A 22,957-nucleotide genomic window follows, 5' to 3' on the forward strand; every position below is an offset into this window, starting at 1 on the left:
GAAACTGCAGATGTACTGGGATTTGCACGCACAACCATCTCTAGAGTTTCACAGAAAATGGGCTGAAAATGAAAATATCCAGTGAGCGGCATTTCAGTGGGCACAAATGCACTTTTGATGTCAGAAGAGAATGGCCTGCTGATAGAAAGACAACAGTAACTCAAATAACTGACTGAGGTCTGCAGAAAAGCATCTCTGAATGCACAACACATATCACCTTAAGGCAGATGGGCTACAGCAACAGAAGACCAAACCAGGTGCCACTACTGTCAGCCAAGAACAAGAAAATGAGGCTACAATTTACACAGGCTCACCAAAATTGGACAATGGCAGATTGGAAAAATGTTGCCTAGTCTGATGAGTACTGATTTCTGCTGTGACGTTTGGATGGTAGGGTCAAAATTTAACTTTAACACAAAGGCATGGATCCATCTAGCCTTGTATCAATGGTTCAGGCTGGTGGTGGAGGTGTAATGGTGTGGGGGATATTTTTGTGGCACATTTTGGGCCCATTAGTACCAATTGAGCAACATTGAGTATTGTTGCTGATCATGTCCAAAGTTTTATGCCATCATGTCAGTACGGACCAAAATCCTTGAGAAATATTTCCAGTACCTTATTGAATATACCCCTCGAAGGATTAAGGCAGTTCTGAAGACAAAAGTGAGTCCAAACCACTAGTAAGGCGTAGTTTTTCTCCCATGTGGTCTCCCATCCAGGTATTAACCAGGCTCAGCTTTTCAATTATTGTAAAGTATTGGGGTGCTGTAACTCACCTGTTTCAAGGTTTAATGTGCCATGTTTTCAGAGATGCTCTTTTGCAAACCTCAGCTGTAATGAATTTGAGTTATGGTTGTCTGTCTAATAATTCAAACCCATTTAGCCATTCTCTCTGACATCAACAAGGCATTTCCTACATGCAAGGTGCTGCCAAATTAGCAGCAGATATATGTAAATATTAACATTAAATATTTGTGCTCATTGCCATTTACATTAACAAAGACGAATGTTATAAGTTTTAAAAAGCACAAACAACCAATCTAATTTACAATATCTACTGAAAACAATGCATTTTCTTTTTTTTTTTTTTGTAAAACGTAGACTCTAAAAACAAACAAAATAACTATTAAGCTGATTTACCCTGTAAAAATGAATGATAGTCATTTCAGCATTTATACAGTATCCTCAGAATAAATGCATTCATATTTTTATAAAATGTTTATTGATTTGCTCATCCACTCAAATAAACATCAAAACATACCAAAATTCACACGATATTGTTTGAAATACCTAAAAAATACACATTTCATTTGCTTTGAATGCCTTATAAGGGTCAAACTCTAACCTCCTAAATTAATCATGAAATTGTGAGCTTGCATGGAATCTCTGTGAAGACATCAGACATACACACTCTCTCTTACACTTACACACTTACACACACACACTTACACACACACACTTACACACACACACACACACACACACACACACACACACACACACACACACACACACACACACACACACACACACACACACACACACACACACACACACACACACTACAGTCTCTCCCTTAACCTCAGTCAATTGTTTTTCTTTTTTCTGACAGAAGACATTTTAAAAGCTCACTAGTTAGTGTTACTTGAGTGTTAATCGACCCACAAAAGAAAAAAGTGGTGGGAACAAGAGGATCGAACAACAACAAGAGAGTGAAAAGCTTTACCCCTTACATGGCATTTTCTCAGGGTGGTCCATTTTCTCAGTACAGCAGTATTTTCCTTCACACTAATAAGGAATCCACCTGCGCGCACACACTGAGTGCAGTTCAGATGGCTCTGATCCTGTAAACAGAAGTGCAGTCCGAGCAGCGATACTGATCTTATCGGAGATACTGAAATTGAGTCGTTAACACTGCGTTTCTGCTCTTTGTCTCGCAGCAGCAGTCATTCATCAGAGCTCGGAGATTACATTACAACACCAACTCCATGGTAGCACATTTCTGTATACAAGCGCACACCTTTCAGGTTTCTGACCAATCCATTTCTACTCATAAAGAATGCCAAATAAACTGTTACACTGTGAATGCTGCACATACAAACAGGAACATGAATTACACCTTAAAATGTACCTAATTAAAGTGCACTACACAAAAAAAGCCATCTGCTGTGACTTCACATTGATACTAGAACATAATTACTCACAAAAGTTTCTTAAAAATACGAGAATGAAACTGCAGTGTACCAGCCTATTTGTTAGGCCTGCTGTTGAGCGGCAATGTTGCAATGAACAACAACAGCCAGCAGGTGACGCCGTTTTCACCCTTTTCCGTTACACATTATCACTTCATAGTGACTGCAGCACTGTTTTGAGATCTGCTAAATCTCGAGTTTGTTGTTCTCTTTGCAGCCCTGAAAGTCGTGTTCCACATGCTCAGCAATAGTAGTGTGAAAAGCAGAAGGATTAAAAAGGCTTTGGGAACGTCAGAAGCACCTTGTCTTTTTTTAAAGGCTTAAAGGGCTAGTTCACCCCCATGATGGAAATTCTGTTATCTAGTTACTCCAAAACCACTCTTCTCAACACAATTGAAGATGTTTGTAATGAAATCCGAAGCGTTTCGGTGTCCTTGTTAAAAGCCTGTTCATTCTTGCCCTAAAAGGACTGTTCACCCAAAAATAAAAATTTACTCTGTTCACCCAGCCCTTGGTCAGCACGGTGGCGCAGTGGGTAGCACAATCGCCTCACAACAAGGTCTCTGGTTTAAGCCCCAGCTGGGTCAGTTGGCATTTCTGTGTGGAGTTTGCATGTTCTCCCTGTTTTTGCGTAGGTTTCTTCCGGGTGCCCTCGTTTCCCCCACAAGTCCAAAGACATGCACCATAAGTGAATTGGGTAGGCTAAATTGTCTGTAGTGTATGAGTGTGAATGAATGTTTCCCAGTGATGGGTTGGAGCTGGAGGGGTATCAGCTGCGTAAAACATATGCTGGATAAGTTGGCGGTCCATTCCACTGTGGCGACCCGAGATTGATAAAGGGACTACGCAGAAAAGAAAATAACGTCCGTTAAATTACAGAAGTTTACAGTTGAATAATGGATGTTAAATTACAGAAATTTCCTTACATTTAAATTTCTGTAATTTAACGTCTTATTTTACAAAAAAATTCTGATTTTTCCTTTTTTTAATTTAAAATTACAGATTTTTTTTAACAGTGTACTTGATGGCGAGTAAACAGAGTAAATTTTCATGTTCATAAGTTCTCATGTTTAACAGATGAAAGTAAGTCATAAAGGTTTTGAACAAGTGAAGGGAGAGTAAATGACAATTTAAATTTTGTGTTAACTATCCCTCCAAACATTTGATCAATTCATTCATATGAATTAAGTGGTTTTATAAGGGATACAGTTATAAATGTACAGCATTTACAAAAACATTGAGCTAACCATGTTTCCAGCATTCAGATTTTAATCACAGATGCTCGAGCATGCTTTCCTGATGTGTGAGTAACCAATAGGGCTCATTCCTGCATGTCACATGGCACGTTTGAGCTTTCATATGAGCCAATGATGTATGATTGAGCATCTGCTTGCGGATCAATGTTATATGGTAATCAAATGCCACAATTCAATCTTTTCATCACATAATGCTTTGAATAAATTGCTTAATTTGCATAGAATCATTCTTGACCACATTGCAAACATTTTCAAGTGTGAACAGGCTTTCAACAAGGGACAGAAATCTATGTTTTCTAAAGATGAACCGTTTGGAACAAGATAATGAGTAAATGATGACTGTTTTTCATTTTGGTGTGAACTATCCATGTATATATAAAACACTAGCAGAATTTGAAAACCAAGTCTATTTTTAGCCAACAGAAATTCAGTACTATTTTTGTTTGCTGGCTCAGTTAGAATTGACTTCACTCTCCCAGACAATATGACACTAAAGTGATTTAAAAAAATCAACACACCTCCTCTCTTAGCGTGTTATGGAGTTAGTATTGTTACACGTATAGCCGTTAATTACAAATACCTGGATATAGACAAAAAGGCACCCGATCAAAGGCATAAAATCTGTAATTAAAGCAGTTTTTAGATGCCTAAAAACAACTTGGTCAGAAATATTTTTTAAAGTCTCCCCTATCTGAACTCTTCACTAAATGATACAAACTAAAACACCACTTTATGAGAAGTGAGAATAGCCTGTCAGACTAAACAACAGCAACAAAAACAACAAAGAGGATGACTTTTGCAAAATTCTGTCTACCGCATTTCCTAGAAACTGTAACCACTGAAATCTCCATAGTTAAATAGGCACAGTGAGATTGCAAGACAGTCAAAAACATCATATAGGAACGAACCTTCCATTTTTGTACCACGCAAAGAAAAACAAAGTAACTGCATATGTCACCCTAAAGATCCTCACTCATGGTGTGACAAAGCGGTTTCACTGTTTCAGTCTTGCTGTAATTTCTGCATTTTGCCTTTTTATGGCAGTGTAGCAAAGCATGGCACCATTGTTTTTCTCCCAGCCAATCAGAACTTGGAAGACAACAACTACCAAACACTAAAACAAAATCTGCATTCAACCTTAAAAACAACATACAATAATGACCTTTAGTCTAACACTATTCCTACAATGGAAACCGACTGAAGAATGAAAGACCTTTCTTTTTCCCCATGTCTTGATTTGACAAATTCTGTGCACATGAGTCACCTTAACTGTCACGAATTTGACAAAAATCGGCTTCGTATTTAAATGTGCATTTTGTAGCTGCATTTAAAGGTGGATAAACAGTATAATTTTGGAGTCAAAACACTAGGAATGCTCATATAATGCTTGTAATAGGTCAGAAAATAGGGGAACTGTGAAAAGGTACAAGAGCCTCCCTTATGAACATTGGGAGAATGAAATTCATATTTGAGACGCGCAGTCCATTGTGCTGTTCTATATTAGAAGGGAACTGATTTCACCATTTGATGATTTGGACAGTCAGATCTGGAAGACATGGATTGCTGGTGTGTGCACGCATTATTAGTGTCTAATGTCGGCTCACACATCCTATACGACTCCATCTGCCTCCTTTTCCTTCTCGTTTAGGGCATTGTCTAAATTGGTCTCCTCGTCTTTGTCTTCCAGTTTGGCTCTTTTCTCTTCCTCTTTCTTCTCCTTGTCTACCAGTCGGTAGTTAATACCCATTCCCACAAACAGGAAGATGCTGGCAATCACCAGAACGATTCCACAGCCCTGATATGTGTACTTATAGTCATCATAGATATCGTTGAGTCGTCCTGCAAGAGAAGAAATGATAAAACAGGTTGGTCATGCTCATTATCTGGGACATTACCTAGACTTGAAGAATACAAGTCTTAGCCTATTGGTGGAGTCAATGCTAATAGCACCATTTAAGAAGTATAACAAGACAATCAAAAGCACAGGTGTCAAATCCAGTTCCTGGAGGGATGCAACTCTGCACTGTATAGTTCCAACCTTAGTTAAACACATCTGGTCAAACTAATCGAGTCCTCAAGTTAAGTTTGAAACCTACAGGTAAGTGTGTTGAAACAGGGTTGGAATTAAACTGTGCAGAGCTGTGAATCTCCAAGTCACGCTCTTATTTTTTTTTTTTTTAGTATATTATATTAAAATATTAACATTTTAGGCAACAAGAAAATTCAAACACTTCAAACAATGGTAATAACAGTAGTAATAGTAGTATTTAATAACAACAGCAACAACAACAACAATAATAATACATTTGTTTATTTACTTAAAGATCTTGCTCAAAAATCCTTTAAATATTGTAACTTTCATATTATATTTTAATAGATGAGAATATGTGGAATTGAACAATTTCATTTGGTTTGAAATTTTAATAATATGATATTTGTAATATACATAAAACCTAACATTTAACATATTATATCATTTCAATAAAAAAATTAATGTATTAATTTAAATAAGACATATTAATCCATATTATTACAAAAATTAAGTTCATGAGAACATTCAAGCATTTAATACATTAACTAAAACATGTATTAACATTTAATAATATCAACCAGACATTCCTTTATTTAATAATTCAGTATACTGTTATAATGAACAATTAATTTTGTGGTCACTTCAAAATATATAAGACTTTAATGTAAAAATAAATGGTGATAATACCGTACATCATGATAAAAGCTTTACCAATTTATCGCACCAAAAAAAAATTGATACCAGTAAAAGCTAATATCAATGTGAAATCTTTAAATGCCATACTCCATTTTAAATAAAATTAGACATTTTTCCTAATGTTTATCCAAAAACTGCATGATGTTGTCTGTGGAACACAACACTGCAACTGGTAACCAAATATGATATTGGAATGTTCTTTAAACATACAAGGCTAAGCGTTGACAGTTTTCTGTGAACAATCCTATGAAGTTGAATATGTTCTTTCTCAGACTTACCCAGCAGTGGCGGCCCGAGCAGCACAGGCGCACATTCCACAATGGTGACCAACCCAACAGCACTGGAGAACCTCTGAGCTCCTACAAGATCCATGAGCGTCTCGAAAAGCACAGAACTGAGCCAGCCGAACGCCACTCCGAAAAACACTGCATAAATGGCAAAGCCCAAGTAATCGGTGGAGAGTGGCGCCAACAAGTGGCAGACGCCATTATACAGCACAGACGCAGCGAAAAAGTATTGGATACGCGGACGAACCCACCGTGTGTTTGCCACCAGACCCATAGACGGCCGAGCGATCATGTCTGTGAAAGCCAAGATGGACAACAAGAATGCAGCCTTGTCTTTGGAGATATGTTTGCTTTTTGCGTAATTACTGAGGAACACAAGAGGCGCGAAGAGGCCAAAAAACATGATGACGTTTCCTAGCAAGTACAGCAAGAAGCCTCGGTGGGTGAAGAGGGTCAGATCCAGGAAGCCGTTTATGGTCTGCATCACGGTTTTTTTCTCTTGTGGTTTGATTTCAGCATCCTCTTTGGGTATGGCTGGTTGTGGTTTTGGTCCAATGGGCCGCATTAATGATCCAGCGACGCAGCAGTTGAGCAGAGCTCCGCCTAGGATGAGGAAACTGCCTCTCCACCCGAACTGATCAAACAGCCAGCTGTTCAACGGGGCCAGAGTCGACAAGAACACTGGGCTTCCTGCCATGGCGATGCCGTTAGCGATTGGCCGACGCTTGTAGAAGTATTTGCCAATCATGGTTAATGCCGGATTCAGATTGAAAGCCAAACCAAGTCCTACACGAAAAAAGAGGAAAGAGAAGTGAGAAATATTACATTTATGATTGAGGGTATGTTTACATATACTAAAAGCAGACGTTTTTTGCTTTTTTGGATATAAATGACAACATTGGAAGAGTTGTCACCATTTACTAGGGCTGAGATCCAAAACTTACATAACTGGTATGTATAAAACTTATATAACATGTAATGACATGTAAATTTCAGTGTAAATTAAATGCCTGAACGGTCAACTGAAATAAAGAGTTGCAGGAAGCGGAGAATTGGAAACATGCTTCTTTAGATGAAAAAGCTTCAGGGGTTATTGAAGAGTCCTATATCCAATATCTAACAGCACCAATACATTAAAAAGTTTGCAAAAAACAAACAAACAAAAACAAAACAGTCCAAGGCACTAAAAAAGTTAAAAAGTCTTCATGAAGGCACGTGTACATAAGGTAAAGGTGCACATTGGTGGTGTTTTTTTTTAAATAATAGGCATGTAATAGCCATGTTGGACTCTTAATTTTGTTTTGCACTCTAATATGTAACCATTGTTAAAAGATAAAGATTACAATTGTGAAACGTTCTTACTGTATGTGTTCAGTTCAAACGTGTGTGCATATGGTGGTTGAGCAGCTTACATTGTGCTTTGAATCATTTTATTTCTCAACTTAGTTTGTCCACCAGATGTCAGTGCTGAACCAAGCCACTATTTCATACCAGGACAGAAATTGAGACAAGCCATTTCAGCAGCACTACTGAAGTACAACAATCACTAGACACACAAGTTGACAAGTACATTTGTGGAGGGAATGATTGATATCTGATATTGTACTATAATATAGTTCAATGGCATATTTATAAATCATATCAATTGTAAAAAAGTGCAGACAGGTGATTTAAAAGAGTTATAACTCTGACATTGCACCTTCTGTCAAAATACAATATTAATATTGAAATATACTATATTTTCCATTGACTTAAATGGGTTCAAAACGGAGTAAATATGGAAAGGCACCATATTCTGCCAAAAAAAAAAAGTAAATAATCATGTTTCTGCAAAATAATTGGTGAAATTTGAAGCGTGTTTCTAACATAACAAAGAATACTGACTAGTTTGTTGTTTTTAGAATTGTAACTAACATTATTGCACCTGGGTTAGGTGGCTAAAGTGCCTATAGAGCATTTTTTGTAGTTTACACAATGACACAATTACACTGAAACATGTTTTCAAAAACTTGTATTTTAAGGCTCCCAAAATACCATTGCAAATAATTTATCGCCAAAGCCATTAAATGTATAATTTAAACACAATGGTATTTGTAGCTTTCATTATTTAATTGGAATCTCTCAGTCTATGATGAGTGTACTTACCGCCTATGACTCCCACACAGAAGTACAGCCCCTCCACTGTGTCACAGAAGGATGCAGCAACTAATCCCGTGCCTGACAGACATCCTCCAGCGATCATGATTGGCCGACTACCAAACTTATTCACAAGAATACTGCTGATTGGTCCTGTTGACAGAAAACAGATTTTTTTCAATAAATTAATTTGCAAAAGGATTGGGCCGATAGACGATGTCATCATCCATCGCCGATGGCCAATACACAACACGATGCTGAGCCGGCATCGCCTATCCTCCATCCGGCCCCGTCGCAAAGCCGCTCGAAAAAAAATACACATTTAGGCCCTGTTTACACTAATACACACTAAAGCCTGGTTTATACTTCAGCTTCAAGTGACTGGCGTAACCCACGGCGCAGGCAACGCGCGTAGCTGTGCATTTATACTTCTGCGTGCTGTCTCTGTTGGTCTGCATTAACACTTCTGAAACGCTAGTTGGCAGTGTAAATGTTCCTCTGTGTCAAGTTTCTTCGCTGCTGTTTTGCTTTTCCTGAAGACTTCCTGAATGTACAAGTGGCTCAAACTCGCTCATTTTGTGGCAGGAACTGGCGGACGTGCAACAACTTTAACTATGAGGTAAACACAAAAAAAAACTTTCCATCCGGAGCTCCTTCACAGGACTCCACACTTGTAAACAATCGCTCCATCGGGGTCGCGCCATTCGCGCAGCTCTCGGTCCCGCCCAGACTCATCAGCACTACCAAGTCGACCAATCACAGAGCTTGCGTTACGGGTCGTTGCGACGTGTAGTTAAATTTTTTGAAAGGTGCACGTCAGCGACGTCGACGGCCACGGCGTAGGGCTATGCGTCAACGCCGTAGCATAAGCGTGCATTTGACGCAGAAGTATAAATCAGCCTTAATACGCCATGCAATATTCTGCAAATATTTATATATTTATACCACAGAAACTGGTATTGTTTGCTTTGGCTTTTTCATGATTAATTATTGTGAAATCCTGATTGCAACAGAAAAATGCTGGGAAATATCTCTAGACTGATGGCATTTCATGCTGTTTAGCCTCAATCTTAAAGGGCCATGAAACCCCCTCGTTTCAGCAGGGTGTTTTCACACCTCTTCTTTGGAAAAAGTCAGAAAAGTGGGCGTGTCCAGCTCTGTTTAGGGGGGAGTGTCGGAGAAACTAAAGTGGGAGGGTGTGGGAGTGTCTATTTGGGCACGCGCGAGTTTCAGTCAAAATACACAGGAGAAAGGGATGGTGTTTAACCTACATGGACATCTGTAGTCGAATTATTTGCCAAATTATTAAATGTCGGACTTTAACTGCAGTTCGGCTCTTTCATTCAGGGAATTCATTCATGCCCCTCGCGACAAATGAGATATTTGATTCGAGGATCTGCTCTAAGCGTGTATTTTTCATGCAATGTTTGATACCGCACGGCGAATGACGGAAAAAAAACTCCGCATTTCCCGGAAACTTAGATGCACACGGCAGGTAGCGTCCGAAAGCCGCGTGTGTTATTCCGGTCACAAAATGCGGTGCTAACATGTTTGCACTCAATGCAATAGTTAACTTATTTGATACGAACAAACTGAATATACAAAGAGCACTGGTCGCTCACTTACCAAATCTGTAGAGACAGGACAATCACCAGCAACTAGAGCCGCGTCTTTATGAAGAGAAGACTACATCCGGAATCCGGATTTCAGCGTTTGCAGATGAGAACAGCTCTCAGGTAAACAATAATCCCCCTTAGACACGTAAATTATTGTTGTCGAGCGTCGCGTACACTGTAATCCACACGTGATCCAGATAAGCTCTCACAGAGAGAAAATGAAAACGAAACTTAATGGCAGCAAACTGTAAAAGCAACACTTCACGCTTGTTTTGCCAACACAACGTGGCGTCTCTGTGGTGTAAAGACGGTGACACTAATGAATATTAATGAAGTTGCACAATAGAGCGCGCTGATTGGTTTGAACCAAGCCTAACTCATGCATTAATGCATCACACTGTAAGACGTAATAAGGCACACTCTGGCACAGACGCCCAGTCTGCACGCTGGAATACAACGCTATTATGTCATGACCGTGACGCAGCTTCAAAAATTCGTTTCAAACAGGAAGTACGAATTTGCTTGAAATAACGCAAAAACAACCAATTTACACTTTTTTGTGAAATATAGGTGTCCTAATAGTGTTTTTAGCAGTGTGGGACACATATACCACTGTCAACAGCTCAAAAAATGTGTTTTGGTGTTTCGTGACCCTTTAAAATGAGAGCAAAATTTACCTGTAGACATTACATGAAAGAATCAATCAAAAACTAGCTTTAAAGTAACCTGTGAATAAGCAACGGTTTCTGTTGTTGCTGCAGATTTGAATGAGCGGCTAAAGAAAGTAGTTATTCGTACAAGAGTTTGAAACTCTGTGTATCATTTTCTTTTTTTAAACACGCGATTATGCCGTCGAACAGTTGTATAAACACAACATCACACTCAGAGCAGTGTGATATGGCTGTATTTTGGCACTGGTGTTGGCCACTAAGGCACTCTGGCTGTGGCTTGGAGCCAACGCATGCCTTCCACCAGTGCAGATATGAAGCCATATCGCATTGCCAGTAGTGTGATATTGCGCTCGCTCGCGCTCTCTCTCTCTCTCTCTCTCTCTCTCACACACACACACACACACACACACACACACACACGCACGCACGCACGCACGCACGCATCTATCTATCTATCTATCTATCTATCTATCTATCTATCTATCTATCTATCTATCTATCTATCTATCTATCTATCACAAACAATAATCAACAGACCAGGTTGGATAATCTTGCAATTGCGGTTTTACTTTATATAATTTATTTGATATGAACTTTAGATTAATCTAAAATTGTCTAGTCAAAAAGTGCTTTTTTATTATAATAATTAAAATTTTTTAGCTAACAAAACACAACAAACTCGTACTATATTTAATTACACTTTCTATGGCTAACTTAAAGCAGTCAAGCTAAAATGTGTAACTTTTTGAAACGCTGCAATAAGGCAGTTCCTCCACAAGATGGCATCACAGCAGCAGTCATTGCCTACACTGACACAGCAGACAGTAGGAGGACACATGAAACCACTCAAAGGAAGGAAACTGTGATGGGATCTGCACACACTTCACTAACAGGACATGTGACCAGCTGAGGAAAAACTTCATCAGCAGAACCAAGCTGACCTACGGAACCTGCTATTTCTGTGAGTGTGCTTGTCTGTGTGTGTGTGTGGGTGTGTGTGTGTGGGGGGGCAAACTGCTGTTCACTCCAGTAAAATTAGCTCAAACATTATAAATGCAGACAAAAATAGCAACCTAACACTTCTTCTCCCTAGCAGTTCCCTCACAAATATATGACTGCAATCTATATTAAAGTGATACTTAACCCGGAAATGTATATTTGGTCATCTATAAGTTGATTTTTTCCTGTTAAAAATATTTTAATTAAATATTTAAGAATGCTGTCAGTAAATGTAGTCTCTGGCTTCCATAGTAGGACATAAATTACTATGGAAGTCTTGGCCCGTTTCCACTGAGTGGTACTGTACGGCATGCTTTTATGGCCGTTTCCACTGTCAAAAGGCGTACTGAACTGAACCGTACCACTTTTTCAGCACCCTTTCGAAAGGGTACCAAACTTGAAAAAGGGTACCAAAAGGCGGAGCTAGACGCGCAGCTAAACGCTATTGGTTTACAGAGATATGTCATTCGCTTACGCAACAAGCCAGAATGAAAAGAAAAGAATCTCCATGTTTGAAATACACAGCCGAGAGATTACAGCGAATTTATATATACATATAATAACAAGCCATGGTCAACCTGGGCTCAAACAAACCTTGTCGTCATCTTGATGAACAGCCACAAAGCCGAATCTACCTTGTCCCTCATAGTTTTTTACGAGCCAGTCTGAAGCCAGAGCGGTTTCGCTTTCTTCTTTGTGCTCACCACGCATCTGAAATAACAAACGTCTTGAGCTAATGATAATAACATGTGCTTGATTATTGACGTGCTTTTGAAACCCGATCTTGTTAGACACTGACAAACGCGAGAGAGAAGCGCAAAAAAAAAGGAGAAGCCGGAAAAAGGAGGAAATTATTTCTTTAGCAAACATGAACAAACTGCCTTGTTTTAATTTTTATCATCACCTTTTAGACTAATATGAACTGGGAATGACAGAATGACTCTAACAGAGGCTGCACGAGCTGCTGAAGATTACAGACACAGATGAGAGGTTTTCACTGACTGTTGGATATATTTTGTGTTGTTTTGAACCTAATTAAGGACGAAATGTCTGCAGTGTGTAGTTTTTCTGTAGTTGGTAACATATCGGAGACTGTAAGGTGCTGTATGTGTTCATATATGTTTGTTTATTTATTTATTTATTTATTTATTTAATATAATTACAGACGTTACAGTAGGCTACTTCGCGCTGTCATTGATCTGCAGTTATAATCAAATCCTGTTTTTAGAAAAGTTAGTAATAAACATTTATACAGAACTATTTATTTGTGCAAAGCGTTTGTTTTGTGACAAGTGCTTTTCATATGATATGGGAGCGACCTGTAGAGCTTCATTGTAGACATTTCCTCGAGTGAGAATGATGCGACTGAAAATTTTGCCTTGTTTCCACTGAATGGTAAAGTACGGTACGGTTCGGGTCGGTATGGGTCACCTTTATCAGGCTTGCGTTTCCACCACAAAGGGTACCCTTTTGGTGGGCGTGGTGTATGACAAAGTTTAAGTTGACTTCATGCTCGCTCGAATAAATGTCTACAGTAAAGCTGTATGGGTCGTTCACATGTCATAATGAGCAGCACTTCTCACAAATCAGATGCTTTATACACATAAATAATTGTTTATAAATTTAGATATTTTATATAACTTTTCTATAACCATGATTTGATTATAACTGCAGATCAAAGATCGAAATAGGTTATTGTAACGTCTGTAATTATATAAAATAAATACATAAATGCAACATTTATGAACACATACAGCCCCTTACAGTCTCAGATATATTATTGAATTACAGAAAAGCTACACACATCATACATTTAGTACTTATTGGAGTTCAAAAACACACGCAATATAGCCCACAGTCAGCGCAAACCTCTCATCTGTGCCTGTAATCTTCACCAGCAAATGTAAGCTTTTTTAGAGAGTAATTTTGTCATTCCCAGTTCATAATAATCCAAAAGACAAAGATAAACATGACAGTTTGTTCATGATTCAGGTCCCTAAAACAATTTTGCTCCCGTGTTTTGACGACTTCTCGTTTTCCGCGTTTTACTCCTGCTTCACTCTTGCGCTTGTTCTTTTTTTCTGAATGGATCAGATGACGGAGACACTTCAATAATCACGCACACGTTATCATCAGCTCAAGAAGTTCGTTATATCAAATATAGAAGCGATCGCGAGCTCCCGGAAGAAAGCGAATACCGCTCGCACTTTTAGACGGGCTTGTAAAATAACAGGACACGGCAGATTTTTCTTCTTGGCTTTGTGTCTGTTCATCGAGACGACTGCAAGGTTTGTTTGAGCCCGGGTCATCCATGGCTCGTTATTACATGCATATAGTATTTCCATGTAATGTCTCGGCTTTGTATTCAAAAAACATGGTGGTTCCTTTGTTTACGTTCTGTGTAGCTCCACGAGCTTGTGATGCATCTCTGTAACCAATCAGCGTTCAGCTACACGTGTAGCTCCACCTTTAGGTAACCTTTCTCCCGTTTGGTAACCCTTTCGAAAGGGTGCCGAAAAAGTGGTATGGTACTGTTTGGTAAGCTTTTTGACAGTGGAAACGGCCATAAAATCGTACCAGACCAAACTGTACCATACCGTACTACTCAGTGGAAATGGGCCATTTGTCATACACCACGCCCACCAAAAGAGTACCCTTGGTAGTGGAAACGCAAGTCTGATAAAGGTGACCCGTACCGACCCAAACCGTACCATACCAGTCAGTGGAAACGAGCCATAAAGGTACAAGTTTCTTGTAGATGACATTCTTCAAATACTCTTCTTTTGTAATCAACAGAAAAAAGGGGATGACATGATAAGACAATGACAACTAAAACTATACATTTCCATTAAAGGTTGTCTGAAAAACTGTCCCTTTAATCATTTTCAAATGCAAAATGTAATTTATTTATGAGTTGTACTGCGCTTCACATTAATAAATTAAGTTGCACAGAAAAAAAGAGAGGACGAAATAGTCAAGTTTTTTTAGTGAACAAATAAAGCTTTTCATCAGTGCTGTCTAGTAAAAGGCTCCATTTAGAGCAGGTCACCCTGAAAGCAATGAGAGTTGAATAACTTCACTTAAAAGGCAAAACACTTCAGCCATTTACAAGAGTTTGTTTGGTCAACATGCTAACTAAGACGTTTACACGATAAACACAGAAAAGATGAAGTGATATTTGGCATAATTCCTACAATGACACAACTTACATCAGTCATATTCATCACAGTTGTAACTATCACAAACAGATAAAAACGTCATAGCAAACAGTATTGTGTGCACACAAGCTAAAGCTAACAGGTCAAGTTAAAGTAGGTATAAAGAAGCACACAGAAACGTAAAGACAAAAGCACTTTACAGTATTGCTATAAATTATCTCAGTATGGTTAGATGTTTAGTTCAGTAGTCAATATCTCAAAATGTTATATGTGCTAGTTTCCTATAAATGCTAATCTATCATCGTCATAATCAAAAGGAGGCAGAGAGACTTTGCCATTCATTTCATTTAGCCAATCAAAGTTCAAAGCAATCTGTTCGTCCCCCAGTCACATTTTTTCAAATTAATTTATTCTGACAGGCTTTGTGCAGCTGAGAACGGGCCATCCTTTCCAGCCCCCTTGTGTCGTAACATAAACTGGTTGAGGAGGACATGAGAGTCAGCAGAGGACAGGGTTTAGATACTTGTCATGTACTTTAGAAGAGATGAAAAAAAAAAAAAATAAATAAATAAATAAATAAATCAATCTCTGCCAAAAAAAAAAAAAACAAACAAAAAAACTATCAGAAAACAATTATAATGACTTCCATAATTCAAGTCACCAAAGCCCAAAAATATGTCAGTAAAAAAATTAGGGTCAAAGAGGTAAAAAATAAATAAATAAAAAGGTTTGGGAATCCCCATTATAGAATATTCTTATTTTGCTGCATACTAAAGTTCAAGTTTGGTGAACCCTCACCTAAATGGTATTGTATAAGGTGGTTGACCAATAAATACTCGGTGTGATTTATTGCTCAAAAATCAAAGATGTAAATTAAGTTTTGTAAAAAATATATTTAATTTAAATATTAAAACTTTAACAGTTATTAAAAACTTGCAACTTTAATTTATCTGCATAGATGGCATTATGAAAGTCGTATTTTGTGGAAAAAAATAAATAAAATACACACATTTTTATTTTTCTTAACGGTAAAAAGTGTACAATTATATAAAAAAGTTTGTGGTTGGTGAGACATAATAATTGTGAAAATAATTTCCAAAAAACGGTATTTTAATACATTTAAAAAATTTTATGACATTTAAAAACTGAGTTGTCTCTGTTATATGATTCTGAATCTGAATTACAGAGTTGAAACTAAATAAATAATTGATGCATATTGCCATGTGTTGATAAGTATTCCTTTTAATTACATCCAATTACAAATGAAATTTAAAATAAAAAATGATTACAAAATAAATAAAAACAAAAAAAAATTAAGTAAATAATATAATAAACAAAATATCAAAACAATCAATTTTATCTATAGTTTTTTATACTATTTATTTTTTATTTTGTTTATTTTAAATAATTTAGGTTTCCTCTCTTAAATGTCACATATAGAGACAGAAAGTCTTTCCCTCTGTCTCTCTCTTGCTCTCAGGTTATGTGACTGGAAGAGCCTCTTTGTTGAGTTCAGTCTACGTGCAAAGCCACATGAGCATAATGTAGTCTTTGTGGTGGAAACTAATGACACGTTCACCAGGAAGTGACATCATTTGCATACACAGTCCTCAAGAAGCACACTGCCTCTGACGTACAAATATTAGCCATAATACATAGTTTGTATCCTCCTATGTAAGTGTCAAGTGACTCCACCAATCTCAAACCATTCAGCGTCTTTATACCACCAGTCAAACCTTGCTAGTCCCATTCCACCCACACACTTCCAAAGCGTTTGACTTAATATTAGATGAAAGTAAATAAGTGTGGTTTAACGGTCTGATGACGAATCAGCATAGCAATGTGGGTGATTGCCTTTAAGGACAGGCAGATTTAAACTGGTTTTCCAACTTGATCCACCTAAGCAACTTAATTACATGGAAACTTGTAAAAAAAAGACGTGCAAACACACACAGATGTGTCTTTCAGTGCACATCAGCAGCTAAAAGCAGGTCAGAGTTTAAACACACAGCTGTTTCAGTTCTGACCTTATTTTACTTTAGCAGCGCAAATAAAACAACTAGAAATAATGGGTTAAGCAAATTTTTCCTGTGATGTGACTAGCAGCGAACCACACAACTGAATCACAAGCCAGTCAATTTTCTATCCATTTTGAAACCATGGATTCTTAGTTTAAAAGAGGGAAACAAAGCCTTGGGCACTTGCAATCCATGTACAGCAGTATTTTAAATCACTAAAACCCAAGCATGGTTAAAATGATAGCTGGAACCAAACACTAGCTTTTTGTGAAGTTTATTTATTTACTAATTTCGAGAGGATCACATGCCTATGATTGCTCGCGACTGGCCCCGCATTATCCAATTTATGATTCATCAGACGACTAATAAGCCACTATAAAGGCTCTAGGTTTCATACCACAGTCATCTTCAATTTGAAGAATCCCCCGTTCCACCCCTACTACTTCTTTCCTAGATGGGTGGAATGATAGCCCAGTGGTTAGCACAGCAAGTTCTTTAGTTCTGTTCATTACCAAGCCAGCTAATGTTTCTGTTCGGAGTTTGCACATTCTCCCCGTGCTCGTGTGGGTTTTTCCCGGGCCCCCCGGTTTCTCCCACCATCCAAAAACATGCAACTTAAGTTAATTGACCAATCCAAGTAAGTATTTCTCAAGAGCAATCACTATCTGTTTAATAGCTACTACAGCGGGGGAGTTCTCGAGATTTACCTCAGCACAAACTCCCCTCTCGCCTCAGCAAAACACGAAAAAAAGTGATGGCAGTAAACTGAACTCACCTCCAGCATACATGACAGCCAGCATGATTGAGGAGATCCATGACACCTGGCTGCTGGTGGCATTAAATATGACCTCAATCTCCTTGAAGAACACCGTGATGGATTTTGGGAAGGCATAAGAGAAGCCGATGCTGATAAAGGCTCCGACCACCACTGCCCAGCCCCAGCCGCCCTCTGGAGGAGTGTAGCCCACTGGACCTCCTGTTGCTGGAGGCATCTTCACACTCACAGATGAGGGTTGATGATGGAAATGAAGTACTGAAGTAAGATCAGCTGAGCTTCAAGCACACTGTATCAATCTGTAAGAGAAAGAATGAATAAACAAGCATGTTTTAGAGAAGAGCGCACACAAACAGAGTGAAAGACAGTAGTTCTCAACTCTGTGAACTGTGTCAGACCCAAGTGGAGTTCACACTGGACGAGGTCCAATTGAGGAAAAGCTATCCACGCGGACAGAGCAAGAGAACAGCATGTGAATGAACAAAGCGTGAACACAAACACTGTGTAAACAGCTTGTAGATTGAGCGTAACTGCTTTAGTCAGTTATTTTTTAACTGAGTGGATGTCAAAACACAAACATACAAGCTCCGGACACATCAAATGAACTGAAATGCCTTTACACACACTCACGTTCACACAGAGCTATCTTAGTGAGGACATTTATCAACTAGATTTCCATCTAAAATTATTATAATGAACACTGAATACTTATTATAAAGATACCGAATTAAAAAAGCAGGAAATTATTAGATTATTCTTTTTTTTTTTAATTGGGTAAGATGGATGATAAACTATGATGGAAAAATAACTCCACAAATGTCTTCTCTATATCCTTACCCTAAAATGAACCATCACAAATGAAAAAAAAATCTTAATATCTGCTGATAGTAATCAAAAAACTAATTGAAATGTAGTAAATAATACAAGTTATGTATTTTAGATTTAGCATTAAAGGTCCTGTGAAGCACTTTGAAATGTGCATTTTTTATTCGATATTTGACAGTCTCAACTGAATGAAGAGAGGCTGGGACAGAGAAGCTCCTCCCTTTAAAAAAACAGCAAAAAGCATTTTGTTTTTATCACAGATCTGCTAGTGCGAGTGGTTGAGATCAAGAACATCAAATAAAAAGCGTCTTTAAGAGGGTAAAATGGCATGTCAGATACTAGACGGCATTTGATTGGTCAAGATTGTATGAGAATGAGAACATATGAGGTGACATGAAAACAAAACCGTTGACCACTTTAAACACAAGTGACAAACTGTAATCTTGGAATTTTTATATCAGTTTATATTTTTTAAATGAAAACTGTTAATTGTCACCTGTTTTGGAGCACACTAGCTAATAGATATCCTTAAAACTAACAGAATGAAACTAAAATCTAAACATTTAACAGGACGTTTGAGGGTGCAAGTTAGGATGTAACGATTCATGACTCGATACGATTTAACTAAAGACTCAACTAGACTCAACTAAAACTGTGATTTTGCTAGGATTTGACATATTTTTAAAAGTCTTTGCACATTTACAGTGTCCCCTGCTAAAAAAACACTTTCACTGAGGACTGAGATGGCTGCTGTGGAGAGGAAAGCCTTTTCTAAACCAGAGAGCAGGGTGTACAGAGGTGGTCAATGGGCCCTCTGCTCCAGGGAACTGGCCACCGCAATAAAATACTGATTATTAAAGGACTAATTACATCGTAGGATAGAAACAGGACATGATTATTTATTTATTCATTTTCATTTTGGCTCAGTCCCTTTATTAATCTGGGGTCGGCCCAGTGGAATGAACAGCCAACTTATATAGCATATGTTTTACCCATATGTATGCCCTTCTAATCACAACCCATCTCTGGGAAACATCCATACACACTCAAACATTACAGACAATTTAGCCTACCCAATTCACCTTAACTTGTCTTTGGACAGTGGGGGAAACTGGAGCAAACCCACGCGAATGCAGGGAGAACATGCAAACTCCACATGGAAACACCAGCTGACCCAGCTGAGGCTTGAACCAGAAACCTTCTTGCTTTGAGGCGAAAGCACTACCTACTGTGCCACCATGTCGCCTTGAACATGATTATGAAGGCAAATAATTAATATTACTTGTATAATTAATTAGTATAAGTATCAGTGCGATACACTTATGAAGTAGGGTTGGGCATCTAAGCTATAATGCCGATCCGATACGCATCTCGATACAAAGAATACGATCCGATATATTAGCGATGCATTTGTGACATATTGCGATGCAACACGATACGATTCACACCCATATCACGATACGATGCGATATTTCAGCACTAACTAATTAGATCAAGTTTATGAGATGATGTGAAAGAGGATGCTGTGCCATTGAATGAGTTTGATTATTTATAAACCAAGCAAAACCAAGACTTTTTTACAAACTGGCTCTTCTCTCAGAGCCAGAGTGTCAGTTTACAGTAGAGGGCCATTTTAGAACCTACAGTATAGCACATATTATTTAAGTATTTTCAAGATAAACAGAATGTATAAGTGCAATATATATTAAAAAAATATGTATATATTTGCACTCTTTCAACATAAATAAAATTAGCATTGCACAACAAGAATTGTGATTTAACTTTTCAACTATGAAAACAAGTTTTACAAAGATATATTTTGCCACTGATTATTCAAAACTTAAGGCTGTGAACTAGCAGTGTTATGCTGCTTTGAAACAACACTGTCACTGTAAACAACAGGCTAATAAAAATATAACAAACCAGCAATCTTCTTGCTGTGAGGTGGTCAAACTACCCACTGTGCCACCGTGACACCCAATTATTTTTATCATTATTATTATTAATATTATCATTATTATAATTAAATAAAAATTAACAGGAGGAGGTGTTTAAAACCTTCGTTCTCCGTGACACTAGGCTGAATATCTTTGCAGGTGAATAGCATTCGTTATTGGCGTAGAGCGAGCAGAACTGTTGCGCATGGAAAAAAAAAAACTTGCAATGCTTTTCTCACCACTTTTGGAGCTGGTTGAAGCAGTGCGAAAGCCGGGGATGCAGAAACACTAGAAGATGCTTCCACAACAACACCGTGGCGCCGCTTCAAGTGAGATATCAGATTAGTCGTACTGCCCGCGTATTTTACAGATGCGCGGCACATTTTGCAAATTGCATCTGTCCTGTCATGTCGTCCATCCTTAAATCCATAATGTTGCTTGCCATACTTTAGATTTAAAACTCAGTGGGGAATAAAATGTTTGTTTTGCTTCTCGCGCTTTCTGAGGGCGCTCCACTAGCTTCATCCGCACACCTGATACACTGAGTTGTAGTGTGTGCACATCCGCAAATCCGTTGCTAAGGCTTACTTTAAGTAGGTCGATTAAATTATGCGCCAAAAACAGGTTGACAACACTTGTTAATAAATAAAAAAATACATTCTATATTAAAAATATAAGCTGTATCTCGGAAAAATCGATGCATCTCGCAAAAACTGATGCATCTCGATTTGCTTTCAAAATTTCATTCATCCTCTGCTGCTCAACCGATGCACTCGCATCGTGAACGCGCATAACCGCGTATCGATACATATCGGTTAATCTTCCCATCCCTATTATGAAGAGATAACCTTGAACATTTGATGTGCAGGTAGAGAGTTTGTGCTTGTAAACAACACTTCTACCAATTTGATTGGTTACATATTTTAATCAATTTTCAACCTGCTCATGTTAAATTCCTAGGTGTAAGTGGTTTTTGCCAAGCTAAAAATGCCAGCGTTCTCCTAAAAATGCTCAGCTGTGAGCACTTCTCCAACATTCTCACCATATTGTTCTAATAAAATGTGGTGCTTCCATTGTCAACAACTGAAGATTTACACTTGGTTCAGGAATAAAAACACTTTGGAGCACATGGACCCTTAAAAATGTGAATAACAATGTATGTTCTAGTTGGCTGACTCAAACAAGCCCTCAGTGCCTGAATGAGGTGTGAATGCACACTTAAGGTACATTCATTTAATTTCCATCTCTTTGATAATGTAGATGTCTGAGTGATTGTCAATGGTTATGTTGATTGAAGTAGGGCTGTTAAGACTTCTCAATGTGCAAAATCCTTTAACTGCCGTTTGAATTCACATCCTGTGTTTAAGTTCTCACTCAAAGCTTGCCCCCTAAAATGTATCTAAACTATGCCACTGTGCTTCTTTAAAGGTTCACGAAACCCTCAAGTACTTTTTTTGAGATTTTAACAGATTTGTGAGAGTTAAGCATCAGTTGAGACAATGTTAGCACTTGTTAGCTTTAATTGTGGGGAAAACTGGGTAATTTTGAGCTTTTGTCAGCTAATTTCTTCTTCCGGGTTTAAAATGATTTTTGGGGCGGGATCAAAATGGGCGACGTAGCGCAGAACTGCAAGTGCAAAGATAATGCGTTGGTTTCTCATTTTTATTCATAGTGGAGCTTTCTTATCCTATGAGAAGAGCCTGCTTCTTAATTATTCATGAGAGCACATGCTTTCTGAAGACAAAGCAGACCTGGCTGCCAGTGCCAAGCTCAGCTGTGAAATTCTATGTTGATGACTGGGTGAGACGCATCCGCGGACTCACTGTACGCATTATTCAGCTGTTCATGAAGGGTTGTATGTGTTTGTTTCCATGATCCACGGGGTTTGTTGCATGTGAACTGAAGGTGGGGGTGTCATGGCTTTTTAAGATAAGAATACTGCTTGAAGACACCTCAAAGTCTCCAGGGGTGGGTGCCAATCAGTTCCCTTTTTAGGAAGTCATTTAAAGGGATGTCTCTATAAATGTTTGCTGCCTGAAAAGTCCCAAAATGCATCATCAAAAAATCAGGGAGCATCGATTCAATGTTTCCTTAACAAAATTCAAAAGTGCGAATTCCATATCACATAAACCAAATCACCACACATAACATAAGACTTTCTCCATATAAATTTAACTCTAAATGTACACTCACCAGTCACTTTATAAGACAATTACTAGTAGCGGGTTGGACCCCCTTTTGCCTTCAGAACTGCCATAATCCTTAGTGACAGATTCAACAAGGTTCTGGAAATATTCCTTAGAAATTTTGGTCCATGTTGACATGATAGCATCATAGTTGCTGCAGATTTGTCGGCTAC

The 22,957-nt window shown here is 38.2% G+C and overlaps 1 protein-coding gene across 6 annotated transcripts in view; it reads right to left on the reverse strand.

Moving 5' to 3' along the window:
- Positions 1-1,205: 1,205 nt before the first annotated feature.
- The window catches only part of slc16a1b (solute carrier family 16 member 1b), a 41,400-nt gene continuing 19,648 nt past the window's right edge, over positions 1,206-22,957 (reverse strand). The window contains exons 1-6 of one of the 6 annotated variants that reach the window (XR_012383585.1): positions 18,235-18,807; positions 17,837-18,135; positions 8,609-8,752; positions 6,455-7,249; positions 1,498-5,287; positions 1,206-1,416 (exon numbers count right to left, since the gene is read on the reverse strand). Coding sequence is in view for 3 of the 6 variants with exons in the window: in XM_073909206.1 (XP_073765307.1) it covers positions 5,058-5,287; positions 6,455-7,249; positions 8,609-8,752; positions 17,837-18,053 (1,386 nt within the window). In the remaining 3 variants the exon portion in view is untranslated. 6 annotated transcript variants of the gene reach the window in all.

Source organism: Danio rerio, chromosome 8, assembly GCF_049306965.1.
Source record: "Danio rerio strain Tuebingen ecotype United States chromosome 8, GRCz12tu, whole genome shotgun sequence".
NCBI lineage: Eukaryota > Metazoa > Chordata > Actinopteri > Cypriniformes > Danionidae > Danio > Danio rerio.